The sequence below is a fragment of the Oryctolagus cuniculus genome, chromosome 4, assembly GCF_051225735.1.
Source record: "Oryctolagus cuniculus isolate XC-2025 breed Fujian yellow rabbit chromosome 4, ASM5122573v1, whole genome shotgun sequence".
Classification (NCBI taxonomy): Eukaryota; Metazoa; Chordata; class Mammalia; order Lagomorpha; family Leporidae; genus Oryctolagus; species Oryctolagus cuniculus.
The window spans coordinates 56328706-56355563 of record NC_142870.1 but is presented as its reverse complement, the minus strand read 5'-3'; the positions used below and the strand labels follow the sequence as shown (position 1 = coordinate 56355563).

The following is a 26858-nucleotide window of genomic DNA, read 5'->3' as shown; positions in this document are numbered from 1 at the left end:
CCTAGCTCCATTTCCTGACTCCGGCTTCCTGTGAATGCAGACCCCGGGAGGCAGCAGAGATGGCTCAAGTGTGTGTTTCTGTGACCCACATGGGGGACCTTGACTGTTTCAGCCCTCAGCTTCTGTCATATCCCCAGCCCAGCTGTTCAGACATATGGGATATGAATCAGGGGATGGGAAGTCTCTGGCCATCTGTTCCCACCTCTCTCTATCTCTGCCTCACAAATAATACATTTTTCAAAAAAGTAAAAAAAAAGTTTTTAAGTAAAAAATACTTATGTATTTTCTCAAATGTAATTTTTTGAAGATTTATTTAGGGGCTGGCGCTGTGGCATAGTAGGCTGAGCCTCTGCCTGTGGTGCTGGCATCCCATATGGGTACCGATTTGTGTCCCAGCTGCTCCTCTTCCAGTCCATCTCCCTGTTAATGGCCTGGGAAAGCAGTAGAAGATGGCCCAAGTGCTTGGACCCCTGTACCCACATGGGAGATCTAGAAGAAGCTTCTGGCTCCTGGCTTTGGATCAGCCCAGCTCTGGCTGTTGCAGTCATTTGGCGAGTGCACCAGCGGATGAAAGAACTCTCCCCAACCCCCAGGATTTATTTATTTATTTGTAAGGTGGAGTTACAGAGAGGGAGAGACAGAGAGATCTTCTATCTGCTGGTTCACTCCCCAAGTGGCTGCAGCAACTAGGGCTGGGCCAGATTGAAGCCAGGAGCCAGAAGCTTCATCCAGGTCTCCCACATGGGTGCCGGGGCCCAAGCTCTTGGGTCATTTTCTGCTGCTTTCCCAGGCACACTAGCAGGGAGCTAGATCGGAAGTGGAGCAACTGGGTCTCAAACCGGTACCCATATGGGATGCCAGCGCTTAACCCTCTGAGTTAAAACAGACAGCAGCTTAACCCTCTGAGCCAAAGCACTGGCCCCAATAATTGTACTTTTTTCCAATGTAGCTTTTATAACTTTTTACCCTATATGAATGTTATTTTACTTCAAAGCTATATAGAATATTGAAGAAAAAACAAATTTTAATTCACACTGACACAGTACATTCCATTTTGCATACTATTCCATACATTGATCATTATGATGAAAATGTTTTATGCTTACATCTGAAATGGAAACTTGAGCACAATGCCACAAAAATTTCAACTTTTAAATAAAAAAAAATAGGACTGGGCATTGTGTAACAGTTTAAGCCACCACTAGAGATACCCAGTTTCCACATTGGAGTGCCTGGGATCAAGCCTGCCTCTACCTCCAATCCAACTTCCTGCTAAAGCACACCTGGGAGGTAGCAGATGATGGCTCAGGAACTTGGGTCCCTGCCAACCGTGTGAGAGACCTGGATTGAGTCCTGTCCCCTAGCTTTGACCCAGTTCAGCCCTGGATGTTGTAGGCATTTGGAGAATGAACCAGCAGATGGACGATCTCTCTCTCTTTCCCTCCCTCCCTCTCTCTGTTACTCTAGTTTCCAAATAAACAAACAAAACTTTAAATATACCCTGCTGTGGAATTCCTGCTTTTCCATGTATTTTATTAAGTAAACTCAGCAATGCTACATATTTATACATTTTTCCTATTAATAAATCTTTTTAATATTATTTAAAACTAGTATTATGGCACTTAAAATTTTTTTAGTTTATTAAACATGAAGCTAAAATACAAGCCTGACTACTAGAATCTTAGTATCCTTGTTCTTGGATGATTTCTGGAAAATTTTTTCTGTGCATAAGTGATCTTGCTTATATATCTAAAAATATGTGCTGAAGTTCTGAAGTGAAACATAGATATGGGGACCAAAGAAATCAATATTCAATGGTCAAGGTTCTTAATTTGAACCTGAACAAGCACTAAGCTTCACTTTCAACACGCTAATAAAAAACACAAATGTGTTAATTTTCTTACACATCCTCACAACAAAAATCTCCTAAATGGGATGAGGCAAGCAGAAAGGGGCTCTCTGAATCACCTCCAGAACAGGTGACACCTACCTCTGGAAGAAAGCACTCTCTGCAGCAGTGAGAAGGCCCTTCAGGTATCCACCTTTGAAATGGTTAATTCTGCTGCTGCAAGGAAGCTTCTTTGGTTTGAAGCAGAACCAGGGCTCTCCAGTGTAGAGATCTGTAAAGTTACACAGGGGTAGACTCCCAGGAAGACACACATTGCACTCAGTTGTTTCAGAAATTCTTCCTGAACGGAACAGACTCTTGAAATAAACTCTGTCTGGTTTCTCTTCCTGTAGGTGCTGAAGCACTCTGATTCCCTCACTAGGGTGGACCAGAGATATGGACACTTTAACTTTGCCTGGCCAAAGCAGAGTAAAAAAAACCTTGTAAAACCCATTCTGGTAGTCTACCACTCTGCCCACAGCCCCTGCCTGCAGCCTGGGGGAGTGGATTCTGGCCTGTAGGTAGTCTCCACCATACTTCTTGGGCTTTCGTTGAAAATCCTGAACATGAACCAGTACTTCCAGCTGGCTTCCCACCCTGAAGATGGCTGCAGAGTTCAAGATGACAAAGTAGCTAGAAGAAGGGTCGGTGCTTTTCACAAAAGGGACTGGGCCCACATCAGGCACCTGCCACTGCAAGGCTGCCAGCAATGAGTCCTCCTCCATGCGCTCCCGGCTGGAGAGGGTTTGGTGCTCATAGCCACAGTATGGAGTCCGGCTAACACCCGTCGTCTGGGAGGAAACAAACTGACCACTGCTGTCGATGAATGTGGCTGAAACAGTCTCGTGGTCCAAGTACTGAAGAGAAAGACACAACAGAAACCACCACTCCAATAAATGTCTGAACATTCAGCTAAATAAATCTTTGCATAAAATCAGTTGGAATGACATTATTTCAAAACTATAGTGAACAAGTTTTATAGGACTAGCTTATTGTAACACAATGAATTCAAGATGAGAAATAAATATGTAGAGGGATCCTCACAATTTTCTGAGTTTTACTTATAGGAACTCTACCAAGTTCTCATAGTGAATGTTAGAGAAAAGCTTCCTTGGGACCCCAGTAGGGGAAATTTACCAGAGCACTATTTTTCTCAACAAAACCTTCCCTTAAGAGAAACTCTTTTACTAGGCCTAACCAACCTATTAAGGTTTTATCCAACGGGGCCGCTGTGGCGCAGCAGGTTAAAGCCCTGGCCTGAAGTGCTGGCAACCCATATGGGTGCCAGTTCTAGTCCAGGCTGCTCCTCTTCCAATGCAGCTCTCTGCTATGGCCTGCGAAGGCGGTGGAAGATGGTTCAAGTCCTTAGGCCCCTGCACCCACGTGGGAGACCCAGAAGAAGCCCCTGGCTCTTGGCTATGAATCGGTGCAGCTCTGGCCATTGTGGCCATCTGGGGAGTGAACCAGCAGATGAAAGACCTCTCTCTCTCTCTCTCTGTCTCTACCTCTCTCTGTAACTCTGTCTTTCAAATAAATAAAATAAATCTTTTTTAAAAAAAAAAGTTTTATCCAAATTTAATCAGCCTAGAACAGAAAATACTGAACTCCAGTCCCCCTTTAGCCAGCTCTCCAACCTAAGGAGAATGGGAAAAACCAAGAAGCAGTGATGAAGTTCACAGCCAAGAAGCACAGGCTTACTTACAAAAAAGACTGAGACCTAGAATGATAGTATCCTCTTGCACAATCTACTATCAAAGCATACCTTTGGTTGAGTACATTACATGCAGCATTCAACAAAAAATTACAAGCATGCTAAAAAGCCAACTGAACAAGCATCAGAACCAGACTCAGATATGGCAGAGATCTTAAAATTACCAGACTGGGAATTTAAAACAACTAAGCTCAATATGCTAAGGTTCTAATGGAAAAAAGTACAGCACATGCAAAAACAGAATGGGTGATGGTTAAGGACAGAAATGGAAACTGTAAAAAAAGATAAAAAAGAACTACTGGGGATTAAAAGCACTGATAGAAATGAAGAATGCCTTTGACAGGCTTTAGTCAGCTGGATATAGCTGAGGAAAGAGTGTCTGAGTTTATGGATATGTCTTTAGAAACTTCCAAGGGGCCAGCCTGGTGGCATTGCAAGTTAAGGCACAGCCTAAAGGGCTTGCATTTCATATGGGTACTGGTTCAAGTCCCAGCTAATCCACTTCCATGCAGCTCCCTGCTAATATGCCTGGAAAGCAGTGGGGAGGGCCTAAGTGCTTGGGACCCTGGATCCATGTGGGAGACTAGAAGAAACTCCTGGCTTCTGGCTTTGGCCTGCCTTCAGCCTGGCCTAGCCCTGGCTATTGAAGCCATTTGGGGAGTGAACTAGAGGATGGAAGATCTCTCTCTCTCACTCTGTCTCTTTCTGTCTCCCTCTCTAACTCTGCCTTTCAAATAAATAAAAATAAATCTTGAAAAAAGAAACTCCCAAAACTGAAAAGCAAAAAGAACAAGACTGAAAGAAAGAATATCCCAAGCTGTGGGACAATTACAAAAGCTGTACTATGAGAAAGTTATCCTGTGTTCTGAGTTAATGGCTCCTGAGTCAATTTATATAAAATATTGTGTATGCTTCTATATTTTGAAGAAAAATTACATAAGATAGAATTAAACAGCAAGAAAGTCTTTAATCAAGGCTATTGCAATAGAGGAGGGTCAAGTCTTTTGCAACAGGAGAGAGAGATTGACTTAACTTCTTAACAGAAATAGTAAGAGAGCTTTTAAACACTGGAGTAAATTCATGGGGAAGTACTGGGGGACACTAGTGGTCAATGTTGGTCAATGTGATGAGGCCGTCTGTGGTTGCTGGTTGGCACTTACTGAAGTTAGGCCCCTACCTTCCCACAGAGCTGAGAAAAGGGCTCTACCTTTCTTGATGTTTAAATTTCAAACAGTTGGCTCTCAAGTCCTTGAGAAAAACATCCGTGGGTTTTAAAACTATCAAGACCTTGGGGCAGGTGCTTTGGCACAGCGGGTTAAAGCCATGGTCTGAAGTGCCAGCATCCCATATAGGCACCGGTTCTAGTCCCGGCTGCTCCTCTTCCGATCCAGCTCTCTGCTGTGGCCAGCAAAAGCAGTAGAAGATGGCCCAAGTTCTTGGGCCCCTGCACCTGTGTGGGAGACCCAGAAGAAGCTCCTGGCTCCTGGCTGCGGATTGGCACAGCTCCGGCCTCTGCGACCACCTGGGAGTGAACCAGTGGATGGAAGACGACTCTCTCTGTCTCTACCTCTCTCTGTGACTCTTTCAAATAAATAAAATAAATCTTTAAAAAAAAAATGTCAAGACCTCATCTCAAAGGGGCAGAGAAAGAATCTACAATGATAAGGTTTCTAAAGTAAATGCTCTAAGAAGCAGATTGGGAGCCTAAAGCAGGGAAAAGCCTACTAAAATTTAGTCAAGCTAAGGAGAACACTACCTTAGTCCAGACCTGGTTTGGCAGGGTCAGTTTTAATGCAACACTGAAGGAGGTAGCCAGTTTTCCCTGGTACCATGGCAACACTGGTCCTAAACTTGATGCCTACTCCCATTTGCAATAACTTGATGCATCCTTATCTGTTTAGACATGCCCACCATTTGAGTGACTCCCCGTGAAAGACAACAAAACTGGATTCGTGCATTGTAGAAGACCCCCAATAAAATGCTGCTGTAATGTGGGGGTAGCTGCATCTCTATCAAATCAGCCATCCAGGCAAGACCCTCAGCAACATTTTGAGACAGACAAAAACTTTTTTCTTCCTTTCCATCTCTCTCTCTCTCTCTCTTTTTTTTTTTCCAGACATTCTGTGCCTTTAGTCTCTTTCAACTCCTTTTCCTTCCTCCCAGGACACTTGTTCCTGAATCCCATACTGAAAATATGAAAAATTACTATCACCTTAAAGAAAGCCACAATGTTTATATACTAACAAAACCTCAACAATAGAATTTCTGGTTCAGATGAGCAGTGAGTTGGAATTTTAATGAATCTTAGCAAATAAATGGCTGCCACATTGAAACACAGGGCAGGAAAGTCTGAGCAGGCACCCAACCTGTCAATTACAAACTGAACAAACTGGAGAGTGACCCAGTGTCTCACCAGGGGAAGAGGGCACTGAAGTAGGGGCCTGGAGGTGGGGGCAGATGGGGATTCTGGAGGTTCTTAAGGGAGGGTATCAACAGCATATGTCTAAACAAAGGAGGGAGATGAGAGCCAGCACTTCTTCCCTCTAACCTTTGCTTCAGTGAGTTCTGGAACTGGAAAAAAGGGAGGGGGGGCCAAAAGTCCCCACTGTTCAGCTTCATCCATCAAAATCACTGTAGGCTTTGTCTGACCTCAAAGCTCTTGTTCTATGGGAAACAAAGGAGTTTTCCATAGCCCAAATACCACCTCCATTGCTTCTCCACCCCTACTCCCTCCAACAGTGTGCTTTCATTTATGCACCCATGGCACACTTAATGAGGAAAAGCAAGAAGAGGGTTCCAGCATATAAGAAGTACCAGACACATATTAGCTATTATTTTATTTCCAAAATGATGATGCTACATGATCATGAGGGATTTATAGCAAGGCTGGAACAGAAAAGTACCCCAGTTACAGCTGATTGGTCAGCACTATAAAAGAGAGGAACTTGTAAATTTCCACAAAAGAAGATCTACTCATCCTGTTTTTATAAAGACAAGATACTACAATGGATAATGTTTTGCTAGAGATTTCCACAAGGATGTTAATTTTGCTATCTCATATCAATCCACTGAATCTATTGTTATTTGGGATTACTTCAACACAGCACCATTGATACATGTAGGACCTGAATGGGGAGGATTTCCACCTCCAGTGACAATCTCTTACGATATTTCTTGTAAGAAATTCATCTGTAGAGGTGGGTACTGTTTTGCAGCAGGCTAAGTCACCCTAGGGATGCCTGCATTCTGTGTATCTGAGTGCCTGGGACCAAGTACCACCTTCACTTATGATCCCATTTCCCTCCCCCCTCCAGAAACATTTTATTTAAGGTATATAAACTTCATGCATTTCATAAATACAACTTTAGGGACATAGTCTTCCTACCATACCTGTCCTCCCACCTGCACTCCCACCCTTCTTCCTTCTCCCTCTCCTATTCACATTCTTATGTTTTACTAAAATCTATTTTCAATTAACTTTGTACACATAAGATTAGCTTTACACTAAGTAAAGAGTTCAACAAATACAATGGGAAAAAATTCTGTTCCTCAACAGTTCAAGACAAGAGCTTTTCAAAGTCAATTTCACTTCTACAGATTACCTTTTAGGTGCTCTATTAGTTACCACAGATCAGGGAGAACATATGGTATTTGTCCTTTTGGAACTGGCTTATTTCAGTAAGTATGATGTTTTCCAGTTTCATCCATTTTGTTGCAAATGACAGGATTTCATTTTTAACCGCTGTGTAATATTCCATAGTGTACATATCCTGAAATTTTTTTGTCCAGTCTTCAGTTGACAGACATTTAGGTTGATTCTATAACTTAACTACTGTGAACTGAGCTGCACCCACTTCCTTTTAATGTGCCTGGAAAGCAGCAGATCATGGCCCATGTCCTTGGGCCCCTGCACCAACATGGGACACCTAGAAGAAACTCCTGGCTCCTGGCTTTGGTGTGGCTTAGCCCTGGCCATTGCAGCCATTTGAGGAGTGAACCAGCAGATGGAAGATCTCTCTCCCTCTCTGTAACTCAGCCTTTCAAGTAAATAAATAAATCCTTAAAAAAAAAAAAAAAAGTACTCAAAGAAGTAACAGCCAAGCTCTTACCAGGTATCCTCACCTCATGAGAGTAACATCTTTAAACCCTGTAAGGCAACCCTTGATGCACCACGATGCCCAGGGTCTGTAAGTGACAAAATGGCACAGTGTGTGCTGGTGGTCAGAATATCATGATACTGGCCGGCGCCACAGCTCAATAGGCTAATCCTCCACCTAGTGGCGCTGGCACACCGGGTTCTAGTCCCGGTCAGGGCGCTGGATTCTGTCCCGGTTGCCCCTCTTCCAGGCCAGCTCTCTGCTGTGCCGGCCGCGGCAGCCATTGGAGGGTGAACCAACGGCAAAGGAAGACCTTTCTCTCTGTCTCTCTCTCTCTCACTATCCACTCTGCCTGTAAAAAAAAAAAAAAAAAAAAAAAAAAAAAAAGCCGGCGCCGCGGCTCACTAGGCTAATCCTCCACCTTGCGGCGCCAGCACACCGGGTTCTATTCCCGGTCGGGGCACCGGATTCTGTCCCGGTTGCCCCTCTTCCAGGCCAGCTCTCTGCTGTGGCCAGGGAGTGCAGTGGAGGATGGTCCAGGTGCTTGGGCCCTGCACCCCATGGGAGACCAGGAAAAGCACCTGGCTCCTGGCTCCTGCCATCGGATCAGCACGGTGCGCCGGCCGCAGCGCGCTGGCGGCAGCGGCCATTGGAGGGTGAACCAACGGCAAAGGAAGACCTTTCTCTCTGTCTCTCTCTCTCACTGTCCACTCTGCCTGTCAAAAAAAAAAAAAAAAAAAAAAAAAGAATATCATGATACTAAAGGCTATCCAGAGGCATCTGGGAAACAACCTATCTCTGGACGAATGACTGCCTCACGTCGGGGGGTGTGTGAGCTGTTGGTGCTTATCAATGAGAACTTCACTGAGATCAGGGAGAGGCTACTGGCCAACAAAGTACTAGCTGCTACTTGTGCTGGGGCATGTGGTATTACCGATCTTGGTCGTAAGAAGAGGTCTGTTGTCATAATTTCAAGCTGCTACAACAAATAACATACACTAGTTGGCTTAAATAACAGTCATTTTTCTCACAGTTCTGGAAGCTGGTGGTCTCAGCAGGGTGCCAGCATGGTCAGGTTCTGGCAAAGCCCTTCCTCTTGTGCAGACAGCTACCACGTGCCCACATGACCCTTCCTTATTTACTTTCTCTTCCTATTCTTAAAAGGCCATCAACCCATCATAAGGGTCACACCATCATGGCCTAATCAAAACCCAATTATTGGGGCCAGTGCTGTGGCGCAGTGGGTTAAAGCCCCAGCCTGCAGCGCCGGCGTCCCATATGTGCACCAGTTCGAGTCCCACCTGCTCCACTTCCTTTCCAGCTCTCTGCTATGGCCTGGGAAAGCAGTGGAAGATGGCCCAAGTCCTTGGGCCCCTGCACCCACATGCGAGACCCAGAAGAAGCTCCTGGCTCCTGGCTTCAGATAAGCTCAGTTCTGGCTGTTGTGGTCATTTGGGGAGTGAACCAGAGGAAGGAAGAGCTCTCTCTCTCTCTGGTTCTACCTCTCTCTGTAACTCTTCCAAATAAATAAAATAATTCTTTAAAAAAAATAACGTAATTATCTGGGTGCAGGTGTTGTGATGTAGCGGGTTAAACCACTGCCCAAAAATGCTGGCATCAGATACGGGTACCAGATTGAGTCCTGGCTACTCCACTTCTGCTCTAGCTCCTTGTTAATGTACTTGGGAAAGCAGCAGCACATGGCCCAAGTTCTCGGACCCCTGCCATCCATACAGGAGACCTGAATGGAGTTCCAGGCTCCTGGCTTTGGCCTGCCCTAGTCCTGGCTATTTGTGGCCATTTGGGGAGTGAACCAAAGAACGAAGATCAATTTCTCTCTCTCCCTCTCTCTATGTGTGTATGTGTGTGTCTCTCTCTCTTCATCTCTCTCTCTGTAACTCAGCCTTTCAAATAAGTAAATACATCTCCCAAAAGGCACTTCCCTTAAATGCCATCAAATTGAGTGTAAGGGTTTCAACATATGAATTTAGGTGGGACACAAACATCCTCCTTCTTCCAGGCTTTAGGCATCATCACCATTTTGTCACTGAAATCCTAATAATGTACAGCTGATGGAGACTGCAGACCAAGTGGGAGCTGCTGAACATCGTGCAGGTGTGTGAAAACAGCAGCCTCTGCAGTCTCAGAGTGCTTGACAAAACAGAAGAAACTGCAGTCTCATTTCCCGGAGGATATGTGCAATATTGCCAGAGTATGTCTACAGACTGGTTACCCAAACATTACGTCTGTACAACATTAGATCATGACTGGGTACAAGTGGCTTCTGGCTTCACCTAAGGATACTGACTATACCTTCCCATTTTCTGACAAAGTCAAGGCCTTTCTGGCCTATCCACTTGTACTTATGGCTACTGCTCCCATGATCATAGTCCCACAGCTGCCCCACCTGCTACCATAGGCTTGTTTAAAGGAGGAGTTGGGAGAGTTGGATGAGGATATGGGATGTGCCCTCTTTAACCACCAAAACAGAAACCAATGCAGCCTGCTTTATTTGTAAAGCAACAGAATAAAAATCTACACTCTCTTAAAAAACAAAAAAATTGGGTCAGCGTTGTGGTGCTATGGGTTAAGCCATAGTGTGCAATGCTAACATCCCATACTGCAGCACCAGATCGAGTCTCAGCTGCTCTGTTTCCATTCCAGCTTCCTGCTAATGTGCCTGAGAAGGCAGTAAAAGATGGTCTAAGTGCTTGGGCCCCTGCCACCCACATGGGAGACCCATATGCAGCATCTGGCTTCTAGCTTCAGCCTGGCCCAGCCAGGACTGTTGCAGCCATTTGGAGAGTGAACCAGCAGATGAAGATCTGTTTCTCTGTCTCTCCCTTTCTGTTTTTCTGCTTTTCTAACAAAATAAATCTTTGCAGAAAATAAACAAAAACAGCCAAATATTTACCAAATTTCATGAAAACTATAAATACATAAATGTAAGGATTTCAATAAATCCCAAGTAAAAGAAACATTACAACTACACCAAGGCAGATCAAAGTTAAACGTAAAGCTAGAGTGAAAGGCCGGCGCCGCAGCTCACTTGGCTAATCCTCCGCCTGCGGTGCCAGCACCCCAAGTTCTAGTCCCAGTTGGGGCACCGGATTCTGTCCCGGTTGCTCCTCTTCCAGTCCAGCTCTCTGCTGTGGCCCAGGAGGGCAGTGGAGGACGGCCCAAGTCCTTGGGCCCTGCACCCCATGGGAGACAGGAAGAAGCACCTGGCTCCTGGTCCCAGCCGTAGTGGCCGTTTAGGGTGTGAACCAATGGAAAGGAAGACCTTTCTCTCCGTCTCTCTCTCTCTCACTGTCTAACTCTGCCTGTCAAAAAAAAAAAAAAAAAGCTAGAGTAAAAAAGAAAAAAACAACTAGAGGAAAATACATATGAATAGGCAAAAAATAAGCATAATCACATCTCACCAAATGAAATCTCATTTTATGTTTTTCATCAGAAACAAGCAAGAAAACAGTAGAGTAACTGTCGGGGGGGGGGGGAAGTATTCAGGAGCCAGCACTACGGCACTGTAAGTAAAGCCTCTGCCTGCGACCCTGGCATCCCATATAGGTGCTGGTTCTAGTCCCGGTTGCTCCACGTCCCATCTAACTCCCTGCTAATATGCCTGGGAAAGCAGCAGAAGATGGCCCAACTCCTTGGGCCCCACCACCCACGTGGAAAACCTGGATGAAGCTCCTGGCTCCTGGCTCCTGGCTCCTGGCTCCTGGCTCCTGGCTCCTGGCTCTGGATTGGTTCAGCCCTGGCTGTTGTGGCCTTTTGTAATAAACCAGCAGATGGAAGATCTCTCTCTCTCTCTCTCTCTCTCTCTCTCTCTCTCTTTCTCTGTGCCTCTATCTCTCCTTCTCTGTAACTCCTTCAAATTGAAAAAAAAGAGTGAAGTATACATATTGCATGATTCTAACTACATATGACAGTCTAGAAGAGGCAAAACTTTAGACAATAAAGAGATCGGAGGTTTGTTCAGGGGAAGGGATGAACAAATGAAGTACAAGGTGGATATAGGACATACATTTGTCAAAACCCATAGACATGTACAACACAAAGAGCACAACCTAAAGTGAACTATGGATGTGAGTTAATAAAGTGTAAATATTGGTCCATCCACTGAACCACAATAATCCAAGATGTTAACAAGAGGGGAAACTACAAGGAAGGCAGGCAGTATGAGAGTTCTATTCTTTCTGTGAAATTTTTTGATTCATCTAAGACTACCATAAAAAATAAAGTATACTAAATATTAAAAAAAAAAGCAAAGGCTAAATATAGACTTCTTAACACCCTGGCCTGAAGTGCTAGCATCCCACATGGGCGCCGATTCAAGACCCGGCCGCTCACTTCTGATTCAGCTCTCTGCTATGGCCTGGAAAAGCAGTAGAAGATGGCCCAAGTCCTTGGGCCCCTGCACCCACATGGGAGACCCAGAAGAAGCTCCTGGCTCCTGGCTTTGGATCTGCACAGCTCCGGCTGTTATGGCCAAATGGGGAGTGAACCATCAGATGGAAGACCCCCACCCCCTCTGTGTGTGTGTGTGTGTGTATGTGTATGTAACTCTGACTTTCAAATAAATAAATCTTTTTTAAAAAAAAAGAAATGAGAGAATATACCACCCTATATTCTACAAATATTAGAAGGATAACAAGGGATTCTGGAGTCCTGTTTTAAAAATGCAAATATACTTAACACTACTGAGCTGTACAAGTAAAAATGATTAGGTAAAGTTTATCTGTTTTGAACCATAGTGTTTTCAAAGGATAATGAGTTCTTTTTGTTTTTTTTAAAGATTTACTTTTTTTATTTGAAAGAGTTATAGAGAGGCCGGTGCCGTGGCTCAACAGGCTAATCCTCCACCTGCGGCACCGGCACACCGGGCTCTAGTCCCGGTCGAGGCGCCGGATTCTGTCCCGGTTGCCCCTCTTCCAGGCCAGCTCTCTGCTGTAGCCTGGGAGTGCAGTGGAGGATGGCCCAAGTGCTTGGGCCCTGCACCCCATGGGAGACCAGGATAGATACCTGGTTCCTGGCTTTGGATCAGCGCAGTGCGCCGGCCGCAGTGCGCCGGCCGTGGCAGCCATTGGAGGGTGAACCAATGGCGAAGACCTTTCTCTCTGTCTCTCTCTCTCTCACTGTCCACTCTGCCTGTCAAAAAAAAAAAAAAAAGAGTTATAGAGAAAGGTAGAGACAGAGAGAGAGGTCTTCCATCCGCAGGTTCACTTCCCAGATGGCCACAATGGCCGGAGCTGTGCCGATCCCAAGCCAGGAGCCAGGAGCCTCTTCTGGGTCTCCCACATGGGTGCAGGGACCCAAGGGCTTGGGCCATCTTCTACTACTTTCCCAGGCCATAGCAGAGAGCTGGATTGGAAGAGGAGCAGCCGGGACTAGAACCGACGCCCATATGGGATGCCGGCACCTCAGGCGGAGGATTAACCTACTGCGCCATACCACCGGCCCCAAAGGATAATAAGTTCTATTAAAGACTTAAATGTAAGCATTAAAACTATGGGACCAGCGTTGTGGCATAGTGGGTAAAGCTGCCTCCTGCAATGCCAGCATCCCATATGGATGCTGGTTCAGGTTCCAGCTGTTCCACTTCCAATCCAGCTCCCTGACAATGTGCCTGGGAAAGCAGAGGAAGATAGCCTAAGTGCTTAGGCCCTTGCAATGAAGATGCAAGTGGCTTCTGGCTTCACTCTGGCCCAGCCACATCTATTCACTGGGGAGTGAACCAGCAGATGGAAGATCTCTCTCTGACTCTTCCTCTCTCTCCGTAACTAAGCCTTTCAAATAAATACTTTAAAAAAAAATCTAAAACCTTAAAACCCAGGAGAATACAGAGGACACTGCTGGATTTATTAATGATTTCTTGAATATGACAACAAATGCATGGGCAACAAAAATAAAAATAAACTGTAGTACATCAAAAGTAAAAATAGAGGCCAATAACGTGGTACAGCAGGTTAAGCCGTTGCTTGCAACACCAGCATCACATATCAGAGTACCGATTCAAGTACCAGCTGCTCCACTTCCAATTCAGGTCCTTGCTAATGTGCCTGGGAGAGCAGTGCAGGATGGCCCAAGTACTTGGGCCTCTGCTACTCACATGGGAGACCCAGATGGAGTTCCTGCCTCCTGGTTTCAGCCTGGCCCAACACTGGCTGGTGTGGCCATTTGAGGAATGAACCAGCAGATTGAAGATATCTCTTTCTCTCTCCCTGTCTCTCTCCCCTCTGCCACTCTCCCTTTTAAATAAATAAATGAATCTTAAAAAAATAAAGAAAATTTTGATGCATGCTACAACATGGATGAACTCTGAGGACATTATGTTAACAGAAATAATCTAGTCACTGTGCTCACTTCGGCAACACATATACTAAAACTGGAATGATACAGAGAAGATTAGCATGGCCCCTGCGCAAGGATGACACGCAAATTCGTGAAGAAATAATCCAGTCATAAGAAGATAAATACTACATGATTCCACTTACATGCAGTACCTAGAGTTATCTCAGTTACCACTGAGACAGAAGGTAGAAGAGTTGATGTCAGGGCCCGGGGGTAAGAAAGAATGAGTAATTATTTTTTAACAGGCACAGAGTTTCACTTTTGGAAGATGGAAAGTTCTTGAGACAGATGGGGTGTTGCTCACACAACCATGTGACTCTATTTAATGCTACTGAATTGTATGAAGGCACTTCAAAAAGTTCATGGGAAATGCACATCTCTTTTAAAATGGCTAAAATGGTAAATTCCCATATCACATGAATTTTACCACAAAGAGAGGGAGGGAAAGAAAGGAAATTATGTACTATCTAGACACGACATTAACTGCTTCCACATAGAATGCACCCGGAATATGTAATTGGCCTTATCTCTAGCAAAACATGCAAGAGCAATTTAAACAAGGGAAAGAAAGATGAAATACCTAATGTTTATGCTTTATGACCATTTCTAGGGGCCAGCGTTGTGGCGTAGTGGGTTAAGCCACTGCCTGCAGCACTGGCATCCCATGTAGACAACAGTTCAAGTCCCACCTACTCCACTTCCAATCCAGCTCCCTGATAATACACCTGGGAAAACAGCAGAGGATGGCCCAAGTCCTCGGGTCCCTGTACCCACAAGGGAGACCAGATGAAGCTCCTGGCTCCTGGCTTCATCCTGGCCCAGCCCCAGCCATTGCAGCCACTTGGGGAATGAACCAGCAGATGGAAGATTCTCTCTTTCTCTCTTTACTTCTCTCTCTGTAATTCTGCTTTTCAAATAAGTAAAATAAAATTCTTTAAAAAAAAGACAATTTCTAATAGGAAATGTTTAACAGAATCACTTCAAAATTTTAATAACTCCCAGGAAAAAAATCTGTAGTGCCCTATGTGCCCATTTCACAGTGAGATTCAGTGTTCTGCTAAAAACCACAAAGTGAGTTCTAGCAGGAAAAATGAAAAAGCCTATGATTTTGCTTTAGAGCAGCTTGTGCTAATAAAATCCAACACAGAAATGTCATAATTTAGACTTGTAACCTGAGAAGTGCCAGTGAAATAAAAAGGACAGTATTCTTTTTGTATAGAAACCACTCCACAAAAGAATGGGTCATCATAGAAGGAGATGCCTTTCTCTGAAGGGAGGAGAGAACTTCCACTTTGACCATGGCCTTGTCTAAATATGATCAGAGTCAGTGAACTCAGGGGGCCTCCATAGCCTTGGCAGCTCATGACAAGAGCCTAGGGTGATTACTGAGGCCATAAACAAGAGTGTCAATTTGTTAAGTCAACAACAGGAGTCACTGTGCACTTACTCCTCATGTAGGATCTTTGTCCTTAGTGTGCTGTACATTGAGATTTAATGCTATAACGAGTACTCAAACAATATATTTCACTTTATGTTTCTGTGTGGGAGCAAACTGTTGAAATCTTTACTTAATGTATGCTAAACTTATCTTCTGTATATAAAGAGAATAGAAAATGAATCTTGATGTGAATGGAAATCGATCTTCTGTATATAAAGAGAATTGAAAATGAATCTTGATGTGAACGGAGGTGGAGAGGGAGCGGGAGAGGGGAGGGTTGTGGGTGGGAGGGAAGTTATGAGGGGGGGAGCCATTGTAATCCATAAGCTGTACTTTGGAAATTTATATTCATTAAATAAAAGTTTAAAAAAAAAAAAACCCACTCCACAAATTTTGGTGATACACGAGTTCATGCAGGGGAGGCAAGGGAGGGGGAAACACCACCTCGTCCCTTCCTAGTGCCAGGTACTTGTCCTTAATGACCACTCAGTCTTCAAAAAGACTCATCAACTCCCTCCCCTCAAAAAAGTCTTCAGTCTTTTGTCAAGTGTCCTGGGAGACACATTTCTTCCATCACTTCAAAGGCCCCCTGGAGTAGGCAGCCTTCCCTTTCTTTACAGCACTTTTCACAATCTCAAGTTAGCATCATTACTTTGCCATTATGATCATTTCTCATCACTGTTTCCCATGCACACTGAGAACAGGAGCTCCGTAAGGGAAGAAATCACGTCCATCTTCTTCACCACCACACCCTTGTGATCAGCACCAACTCTACAGCATTGGAGGGACTCGAATCTTACAGCACAAAGGACAACACGCACTGTTGGCAAGCTAAGCATCCTAATAACCAACTTCTCCTCAGGCTCGTTAGCCCCAGATCCTCAGATCTGACCCTCCTTGGTCATGAAGAAGTAAACCACCTACTCACCTCGACCTGAGTCACATTGATGACGAGCACCACCACCATCAACACCGCAAGCAGACAGCAGAAAAGCCGGAGTCTGGAGAAACTGGTCCACATGGTCTGGCTGTGGCATGATCACCCATGGCCGACACCATGCTATCTTCACTCCTCAAAATCCCATGTCTTCGCTTTTCTGAGCTGCACATAAACTTTCAGTTTAATGTGCCTGTATCAGAATGAAGCCTTAAGAGTTCTTCGTTTAGAGGAAAGACCACAGTTGATTGAAGAAATGCACTTTTCTTCAAATAACTCCTTCAAAGAGGACAGATGAGAGAACATTACCAACTGCAAGAGCCTAGGCCATGGTAAGAAAAAAAAAAAAAAAAAACACCATATTTTCTCTTCCTTGACCTTATGTAAGGCCCAAACTCACAAACAGAAAGCAAAGATCCAGAGCACAGTAATAGTCATTCCACTTCCGATCTGGCTCTCTGCCATGGCCTGGGAAAGCAGTGGAGTATGGCCCGAGTCCTTGGGCCCCTGCATCCATGTGGGAGACCCAAAAGAAGTTCCTGGCTCCTGGCTTCGGATCAGCACAGCTCTGGCCATTGCAGCCAACTGGGGAGTGGACCATCAGATGGGAGACCTCTCTCTCTCTCTCTCTGCCTCTCCTCTCTCTGTCTAACTCTGACTTTCAAATAAATAGATCTTGAAAGAAAAAAGAGAGAGAGAGAGATTCGAGCTCTCCCACCACATCCTTATGCTGCTCCCTGAGCTGAGTCATAAGGAGCAGAAGGAGAGACCTGCCCTCACCATGCAGGAGACAAAGTCAGTCTTGAGAGGTGGATAACAGGGTTGCCAAGTCTTCATTCCAACTGCTAGAAGACAGGATTTCAGAGGCAGTCATGCCCAATTTTTCTCCCACATAACAAATTCAAATTGCTGTCTCCAGTTGCTAGCCTCGCACAAATGAACAGAAAGCATGCTGGTATTTTGTTCCCAGGGGAGCTTTCCTTGCAGGGCAGGTATCAGAGGTCAACGTGGCAGGGGTAGATCCATGGTACACAGTATCTTGCTGAAAAGCCTGAATAGGTGGGCTGCATCAACATGACCTTCAGCTTTGTATTGCAAGCCCCATTCTTTTGCTCCTGTGCTCCATCTGAGTGAACCATTCCCATCCCACATGAACCATGCCAACCCGGCTCAATTCAGCTTTCAAAAGGAAACAACTGACTGAACACCAAAAAGGAAACCTGTTGAAGTGAAATGGACACTATGGGAAACGGTGACTTGATCAGCATAGCCCTGACTGTTAATGAACAACTTAATACATTATCCCTCTTAGTAGTTTTTTTGTCTGTTCTACTTAATATGACTGGTTTAATTCTGTAATTAATACACAGTTATTCTTAAGTGTTGAAAATTAACTGAAATGTGATCCCTGTTAAACATAAGAGTGGGAATAAGAGAGGGAAGAGATGTATAATTTGGGACATGCTCAAGCTGACTTGCCCCAAATGGTAGAGTTAGAAACATACCAGGGGCCGGCGCCGCGGCTCACTAGGCTAATCCTCCGCCTAGCGGCGCCGGCACACCGGGTTCTAGTCCCGGTTGGGGCACCGGATTCTGTCCCGGTTGCCCCTCTTCCAGGCCAGCCCTCTGCTGTGGCCAGGGAGTGCAGTGGAGGATGGCCCAGGTGCTTGGGCCCTGCACCCCAAGGGAGACCAGGAAAAGCACCTGGCTCCTGGCTCCTGCCATCGGATCAGCGCGGTGCGCCGGCCGCAGCGCGCCAGCCGCGGCGGCCATTGGAGGGTGAATCAACGGCAAAAGGAAGACCTTTCTGTCTCTCTCTCTCTCTCACTGTCCACTCTGCCTGTCAAAAAAAAAAAAAAATAATAAAAAAAAAAAATAAAAAAAAAAAAAAAAAAAAAAAAAAAAAAAAGAAACATACCAGGGGATTCCAATTCAATCCCATCAAGGTGGCATGTACCAATGCCATTTCACTAGTCCAAGTGATCAATTTCAGTTCACAATTGATCATAATGAAAGGACTAAGAGTCAAAGGGAGCACATAAACAAGTCTAGTACCTGCTAACACTAACCGATAGAATAAATAAAGGGGAGAGTGATCCAACATGGGAAGTGAGATACTCAGCAGACTCATAGAATGGCAGATGTCCTAAATAGCACTCTGGCCTCAGAATCAGCCCTAAAGGCATTCGGATCTGGCTGAAAAGCCCATGAGAGTATTTCAGGCATGGAAAGCCAAGACACTCTGGCAAAAGATCTCTGTGAGTGAGATCCCAGTGGAAAGAACAGGTCTTCAAAGAGGGAGGTACCTTTCTCTGAAGGGAGGAGAGAACCTCCACTTTGACTATGACCTTGTCTAAACAAGATAAGAGTCGGAGAACTCAGAGGGCTTCCATAGCCTTGGAAACTCATGACTGCAGTATAGGGAGATTACTGATGCCATAGACAGGAGTGTCAATTGGTAAAGTCAACAACAGGAGTCACTGTGCACTTACTCCTCATGTAGGATCTCTGTCCTTAATGTGCTGTGCATTGAGATTTAATGCTATAACGAGTACTCAAACAATATATTTCACTTTGTGATTCTATGGGGGTGCAAACTGTTGAAATCTTTACTTAATGCATACTAAACTGATCCTCTGTAAAAAAAAAAAAAAAAAAAAAAAAAAAAAAAAAAAAAAAGAATTTATCAACTCCCAACTTGACTCTCACTGGGATTAAACATGACAATAGGTCTGATCTGATTTCATCATCATTTTAAAAAAATCATCTATTATTTTTCACTTTATGTTTCTGTGTGGGAGCAAACTGTTGAAATCCTTACTTAATGTATACTAAGCTGATCTGTATATTAAGATAATCGAAAATGAATCTTGATGTGAATGGAAGGGGAGAGGGAGTGGGAAAGGGGAGGGTTGTGGGTGGGAGGGACGGTATGGGGGGGAAGCCATTGTAATCCATAAATCGTACTTTGGAAATTTATATTCATTAAATAAAAGTTAAAAAAAAAAAGGAAACAAGCCTGAGTTATTCCAACATGATTTCTATCCTCAGAATTCCTATACCAATATTTATTTTCACTTCTCAGTTTATCTCTGCTTATAAGTATTTTTGTCTCTCCAATTAGACTATACCCATTATGACTACATTTAAAAAATGTATTAGAGAAAAAGCAACTTAATGATAATGCATCTTACTGTTTCTGATTCCATCTCAGCACTCAGTTGTTTTCATGATGTACATCTTACAATGATTTAACAATCCACTCAACAAATAATTACAGGGGCCAGCGCTGTGGCATGGCTGGTAGAGCTACCGCCTACAGCACCGGCATCCCATATGGGCACCAGTTCAAGTCCTGGCTGCTCCACTTCCTATCCAGCTCTCTTCCATGGCCCTGGAAAGCAGTAAAAGATGGCCCAAGTCCTTGGGTCCCTGCACCCACATGGGAGACCCTGAAGAAGTTCCTGACTCCTGGCTTCGGATCAGCACAGCTCCAGCTGTTGTCGCCCTCTGGGGAGTGAACCAGCAGATGGAAGACTCTCTCTCTCTCTCTCTCTCTCTCTCTCTGCTTCTCTATAACTCTGCCTTTCAAATAAATAAATAAATATTTAAAAATACATATAATTATTGGCTGGCGCCGTGGCTCAATAGGCTAATCCTCCGCCTGTGGTGCCGGCACACAGGTTCTAGTCCCGGTTGGGGCGCTGGATTCTGTCCCGGTCACTCCTCTTCCTGACCAGCTCTCTGCTGTGGCATAGGAAGGCAGTGGAGGATGGCCCAAGTGCTTGGGCCCTGCACCCTCATGGGAGACCAGGAGAAGCACCTGGCTCCTGGCTTCAGAGCGCGGTGCGGTGCGCCAGCCACAGCAGCCATTGCAGGGTAAACCAATGGAAAAGGAAGACCTTTCTTTCTCTCTCTCTCTCTCTCACTGTCCACTCTGCCTGTCCAAAAAATAAAAAAATAAAATACATATAATTACAGAGGTCTACCCTGTGACACACTGTACTCAGTGCCAGAAACTCCCCTTGGACAGTCTGCATTCACATTAGACAAGGACAGTTCTCCTTAAACAGGAATAACTCCACCTCTCCTGGCTGCCTCCACCGTGCCAGGCACTGTGAAATACCAGACTTACCCATCTCACGCCCTCCTGTTATGCTCTAGATCTGGTTTGTCCCCCAGCGGTCCATGTTAGATGCTTGGTCCCCAGTAGTAGGAGTACTAGGAGGCGCTGAAAACGTTACAAGGTAGGTTCCAGGAAGTCCTTAGGTTTTGCAGGGAACACTGCGGTCGGAAGGGTTTAAGGTAGCTCTCATGTGACCCTTTGTGTCCGTGTTCTCAGAATGTTTTAAAAGCCTGAGGCCAGGGGCCAGCTTGTGGCATGACAGGTTCAATCACGGCCTGTAGCACCAGCATCTCATATCAAAGCAACAGTTCCCAGTGTTTCACTTCTCATCCAGCTCCCTACTAATGTGCTTGGGAAAGCAGCAGAAGATGGCCGAACTTGCCACCCACAAGGGACACCCAAATGGAGCAGCCCCTGCCATTGCAGCCATTTGGGGAGTGAACCAGCAGATGGACGATCCCTTTCTCTCTCTTTTTCCCTCTCTGTCACTCTATCTTTCAAATAAATAAAATAAAGCTTAAAAAAAAAAAAATGCCTGAGCCTGGCATGTCTCTTTCTCCCTCTCTCCCTCCTACCTTTCCTGCTTCTTACTGTGGCTTTTTATTTTTGTCAAGACAAGGAAGAGGAGTGATTTTTTTTTTAAGATTTTATTTATTTGAAAGGTAGAGTTAGAGAACAAGGAATAGAAAGAGATCCTCCATCTGCTGCTTGCCAGGCTGCAACCAGAAGCCCAGAACTCCATCCAAGTCTCCTACGTGAGTGGCCAGGTCCAAAAATAGGCCATTCTCCATTGCTTTCCCATGTCAATCAGCAGGGAGCTGGATCAGAAGTGGAAAGCTTTCTGGTTTCTTGTATCAAAATGTAATTTCTTCCGGCCAGCACTGTGGCACAGAGTTAAACTGCAGCTTGCAGTGCAGGCATCCCATATGGAGGACAGTTTGGTCCCAGCTGCTTCACTTCCAATCCAGCTCCCTGCTAATGTGCCTGGGAAAGCAGTGAAAGATGGCCCAAGTCCCAGCCCCTGCCACCAGGTCAGAAACCTGGAAGAATCTCCTGGCTCCTGGCTTCGGCTTGGCCCACCCCTGATGATTGTAGCCATTTGGGGAGTGAACAAACAGATGAAAGATCTCTCTCTCCATTTCTCCCTCTCTCTCTGTAACTCTGCCTATAAAATAAATAAATCAATCATTACCAAAAAAAAAAAAGTCATCTTTTGCTTCCATATGTGCTCCTACCACTGCCATCCACCATGTGACAAAGACGAAGGTTCTCACCAGAAATAGAACAACACAAGCACCATACCCTTGAGCCTCCAAAACTGTGAGCTAAATAAACTGTGTTCTTTCTTATAATATTTTCCTGCCTCAGGTATTTCATTGTAGTAATGAAAAGCTGAGTAATACAACCTCTAACATTGCCCTCTCCAATACCCAGACATACACCCACATAGAAATGCTTATAAATTCTGAGAAGGAAATGGCTGTGAAATAGACGATAATAATTGTCACCAGGATCCCAATTGTTTTGCTACAGAGATCCTTCTCAGAGTCAGCTATTAGAAATCACAGGTTTCCCTAAGGTCAAAGACAGAAAAGACCATCATGATAGCTACAGTAATTTAGTTGCCTCATGACGAGGTGTGGCCTGTGGGCTGTGTGGATGTCAGAAATTTAGAGGACACCAGTGTAGTTCAGAGCCAGTCAGCTCAGCAGTGGTCAACAGTGTAGAAGGATGGCAAAGACCCCTTACAACTAGACTTCTACTGACACTAATTACAGCAGGCAACACCAGAAGATCCGACTTCCTGCAATATGTAAGCAGAGAGCAGACATTTGGAAGATCCATTTGTACAAGAAGATGTTGCCTGAGGCACACTACATAGACCTCTCTTTGGAAAGATATATACTGGGGCCAGCGCTGTGGCCTAGAAGGGTAGCTGCAGCACCTGCATCCCTATGGGTACTGGTTTGAGTCCCAGCTCCTCCACTTCCAATCCAGATCCCTGCTAATGTACCTGGGAAAGCAGCAAAAAATGGCCCAAGTTCTTGGACCCTATACCCACATGGTACACCCTGAAGAAGCGCCTCGTTCCTGACTTCAGCCTGGCCCAGCCTTGGCCATTTGAGGAATGAACCAGCAGATGGAAGTTCTCTCTCTCTTTCTGTGTATGTGTGTGTGTGTGTGTGTGTATTTCTGCCTTTCAAATAAATAAATGAATCTTAAAAAAAAAAAAAGAAAGAAAGAAAGAAAGAAATGTTCACAGCTGTCACCTTCAGGAGCAATTTTTATTTAATCTTTTATCTTGTTTATGCCCTAATTTTTTTAACCAGTAAATAAAAATCACAACTACAAAGAATAAAGTTGATTCCTTTTTTTTTTTTTTTTTTGATAGGCAGAGTGGACAGTGAGAGAGAGAGACAAAGAGAAAGGTCTTCCTTTTGGTTCACCCTCCAATGGCCGCCGCAGCTGGCGCGCTGCGGCCAGCGCACCACACTGATCCAATGGCAGGAGCCAGGTATTTATCCTGGTCTCCCATGGGGTGCAGGGCCCAAGCACTTGGGCCATCCTCCACTGCACTCCCTGGCCACAGCAGAGAGCTGGCCTGAAAGAGGGGCAACCGGGACAGAATCCGGCGCCCCAACCGGAACTAGAACCAGGTGTGCCGGCGCCGCAAGGCGGAGGATTAGCCTAATGAGCCGCAGCGCCGGCCCAAAGTTGATTTCTAAAAGTAAAAATTAAATATGGGCCAGCGCCGCGGCTCAACAGGCTAATCCTCTGCCTGCGGCGCTGGCACCCCAGGTTCTAGTCCCGGTCGGGGCGCCGGATTCTGTCCCAGTTGCCCCTCTTCCAGGCCAGCTCTCTGCTGTGGCCCGGGAGTACAGTGGAGGATAGTCCAAGTGCTTGGGTCCTGCACCCCATGGGAGACCAGGAGAACACCTGGCTCCTAGCTTTGGATCAGCGCAGTGCGCTGGCTACAGCGCGCCAGCCACAGCGGCCATTGGAGGGTGAACCAAAGGCAAAGGAGGACCTTTTTCTCTCTCTCTCTCACTGTCTAACTCTGCCTGTCAAAAAAAAAAAAAAAAAAAATTAAAAATGAGATGCATGTAGAAAAAAGATACTAAATCATATTTGAGAAAACAATTCCATTTAAAATGAAATATTTCTCACAGGAAAAAGAAATCTGTAAAAGATTTTCCTACAAATATAAAATCTAGATATTGGGGCTGGCACTGTGGCATAGGGGGTAAAGCTGCTACCTGCAGTGCCAGCATCCCAGATGGGCACCAGTTCGAGTCCTGGCTGCTCTACTTCCGATCCAACTCTCTGCTATGGCTTTGGAGAGTAGTGGAAGATAGCCCAAGGGCTTGGGCTCTTGCACCCTCATGGAAAACCTAGAAGAAGCTCCAGGTTCCTAGCTTCAGATCAGTGCAGCTCCAGCCACTACAGCCAATTGTGGAGTGAACTAGTGGACGGAAGACCTCTCCCTGTCTGCTTCAGCCTCTCTGTAACTCTTTCAAATAAATAAATAAATCTTAAAATAAATAAATAAACCTAGATATTATAACAAGAAAGGTATTTACAAAGGGAACATGAAAATATAATTTGATATCTCAAATTTCCCTTAGAGTTAAGTAAGAACAACAGTGCTGGATGAGAATGACTCTAGAAAAGTTTCTCAGAACAACAAGAAAGAACAATATTATATACATGTATAAATGTATATGCGTGTGCATATAATTTACCTTTTTGGAAATTTCCCAAGAAGAGATGCTTATTTGAACAAAGAAATTAGAGTTCACATCTAACTTTCCTTCCAGCATACACAATCCTGAATTCAAGTAGTTGTGACCAACAATCCTTATTCTTTTCTTGCCACATTCGAAGTATATGTTTTTCCATTTTTATAATATTCTTCCTGTGGTAAAAGAAATATGATATAAAGGTTAAAGATACTGAAAATGAAAAAAAGGAAAACATATTAGAAACTGACAGTACAGTTTTACAGACAGAGGCATACATAGATTTAAGTGTAATAGAGTGGGAGGAGTAGATATAAGAACATTTCCTTTTTTCGGCTGGCACCGTGGCTAGATTATTCTTCCACCTGCGGTGCCAGCATCCCATATAGGCGCCGGGTTCTAGTTCCAGTTGCTCCTCTTCCAGTCCAGATCTTTGTTATGGCCTGGGAATGCAGTGGAGGATGGCCCACTTGGGCCCCTGCACCCGCATGGGAGACCAGGAGGAGGCTCCTGGCTCCTAGCTTTGGATCGGCACAGCTCTGGCCACTGCGGCCATTTGGGGAGTGAACCAACGGAAGGAAGACCTTTCTCTCTATCTCTCTCTCTCACTGTCTGTAATTCTACCTGTCAAATAAATAAACAAAAACCTAGAAAAAAGAAAGAACATTTCCTTTTTGTACAATAAAAATCAGTAACTGGGGTAGGCATGTAGTCTAGCAGTTAAGATGCTTGCATTCCGTATCAGAATACCTGGGTTAGATTGCCAGCTCCAGCTCCTAAATTCAGCTTCCTGCTAACATAGACCCTAGAAGTTGGTAGTGATGGCTCAAGTAATTGGGCTCCCACCACCAATGTGGGAGACCTGGATTGAGTTCCTGACTCCCAGCTTTGGCCCAGCCCAGCACCAGCAATTGTGGGCATTTGGGGAGTGAAGCAGTGTTTGAGGGTGTATTCAATCATTATTTCTCTCTCACTCTCTCTCTCTCACACACACACACAAATAAATATACATATATAACTGGCTATTTACATATATTGAATTCCACCTGGCAAATCACTCTCAGATTTTAGTTTAAGGTCAATGCTTTATAAGTACTACAAAGCAACTAAAAAAATATACAAACCAAAGGCAAATGTTCCAAAAGTTATTTTTTTAAAGATTAGAATAATCATGTAGTTAAATAACCCATCTTCCCACTTCAGAAAACAAGAGATAGCTACAGAGATCTAAATAAAATGTATTATTCAAGGAATCATAACTTGAGCAGTCTTGTTTCCCAATCTTTATGAAGTATCAGAATACCACTTTACTTGTATTTTTTTTTTTTTTTTTTTTTTTTGACAGGCAGAGTGGACAGTGAGAGAGAGAGACAGAAAGGTCTTCCTTTTGCTGTTGGTTCACCCTCCAATGGCTGCCGCGGCCGACACACTGCGGCTGGCGCATCGCGCTGATCCGATGGCAGGAGCCAGATGCTTCTCCTGGTCTCCCAGGCGGGTGCAGGGCCCAAGGACCTGGGCCATCCTCCACTGCACTCCCGGGCCACAGCAGGGAGCTGGACTGGAAGAGGAGCAACCGGGACAGAATCCGGCGCCCCGACCGGGACTAGAACCCGGGATGCCGGAGCCGCAGGTGGAGGATTAGCCTAGTGAGCCGCGGCGCCGGCCACTTAATTTCTCATATGCAAAGGACAAGCAAAAAAGAAGATGCATGGATCTGACTTGCAGGTGACTTGTTGGGACTATTTCTGTCAAATTTTGATTGACTACTTCCCAGTCCAGGGCATGTACTAACCAATCTAACTCCTTAATGTCCTGTGGCAACAATCCTAGACTCTCCTTAGGTATCTGACTTCCTATTCCTATTGCACAAGAGAATCACAGAGTGATTGCTTACATAACTTGGAATTACAATTGTCAATAACACAAATTAAATGCTTGAGTTCAGGCACTAAACAAAGAATATTAAACAGCAACCCCAACCTCTGGGAAGTTAATGTTCTCAGGCAACTATTTACAAAGACAATATATCAGAGGACAGTCCACATCCTAAATTTACATTCTTGACCTGTTATCCACATAAATGCAAGTGTACTAGTCAGAGAAAGGACCTGGAATTTTAATTCAGAAAATGAGGTCCCCTATATCAAAGCAAAAAGGACAGATTTACAGAGAATATACATATCTCAATTTTTCCAAAAGGCAATTGTGTTCCATAGAGTGCCAAGTAAGGCTCGGAAACTTAACAGGACAGGATAGACAGAAGGAAGCACTGAAGACCCATGCAAGACTAAGACAGTAACGGGTAACCCCTGAACAAGGATGAAGCACAGTGACCCACAGTGCTCCTGGGATTCCACTCCCTTTTCACGTGCTCCTACCTCAGGAGCCCAAAGTGCTGACTCACCTGGACCTTCTCCTGACCTTCTTCCAAAGCAGGGTCCCATGGAGATGATACCGCAGATAGAGCAGTATTCAAATGAGTTAAATAAACCACAAAGTCCTAAGTGCTGTCCGGAAATTAAATAAATAAATAAGGCATACTGACAGGTCATGGTCGTTAACCCTGT

The 26858-nt window shown here is 44.8% G+C and overlaps 1 protein-coding gene and 1 non-coding gene across 12 annotated transcripts in view; one reads left to right on the top strand and one right to left on the bottom strand.

The window, feature by feature from the left end:
* Window positions 1–26858, bottom strand: part of NXPE3 (neurexophilin and PC-esterase domain family member 3) — a 48761-nt gene that overhangs the window by 20404 nt on the left and 1499 nt on the right. For 3 of the 11 annotated variants that reach the window (XR_016233077.1, XM_008267010.5, XM_051819112.3), the window contains exons 2-5: window positions 26696–26798; window positions 24295–24467; window positions 16417–16704; window positions 1991–2745 (exon numbers count right to left, since the gene is read on the bottom strand). Coding sequence is in view for 6 of the 11 variants with exons in the window: in XM_008267010.5 (XP_008265232.1) it covers window positions 1991–2745; window positions 16417–16509 (848 nt within the window). In the remaining 5 variants the exon portion in view is untranslated. The remainder of the gene's footprint in view (window positions 1–1990; window positions 2746–16416; window positions 16705–24294; window positions 24468–26695; window positions 26799–26858) is intronic. The other 8 variants (XM_089331637.1, XM_089331640.1, XM_089331638.1 and 5 more) reach the window with 5 other exon arrangements.
* Window positions 14055–14162, top strand: LOC127483040 (U6 spliceosomal RNA). The gene has a single exon (XR_007909014.3). It is a non-coding gene; the product is annotated as a U6 spliceosomal RNA (small nuclear RNA).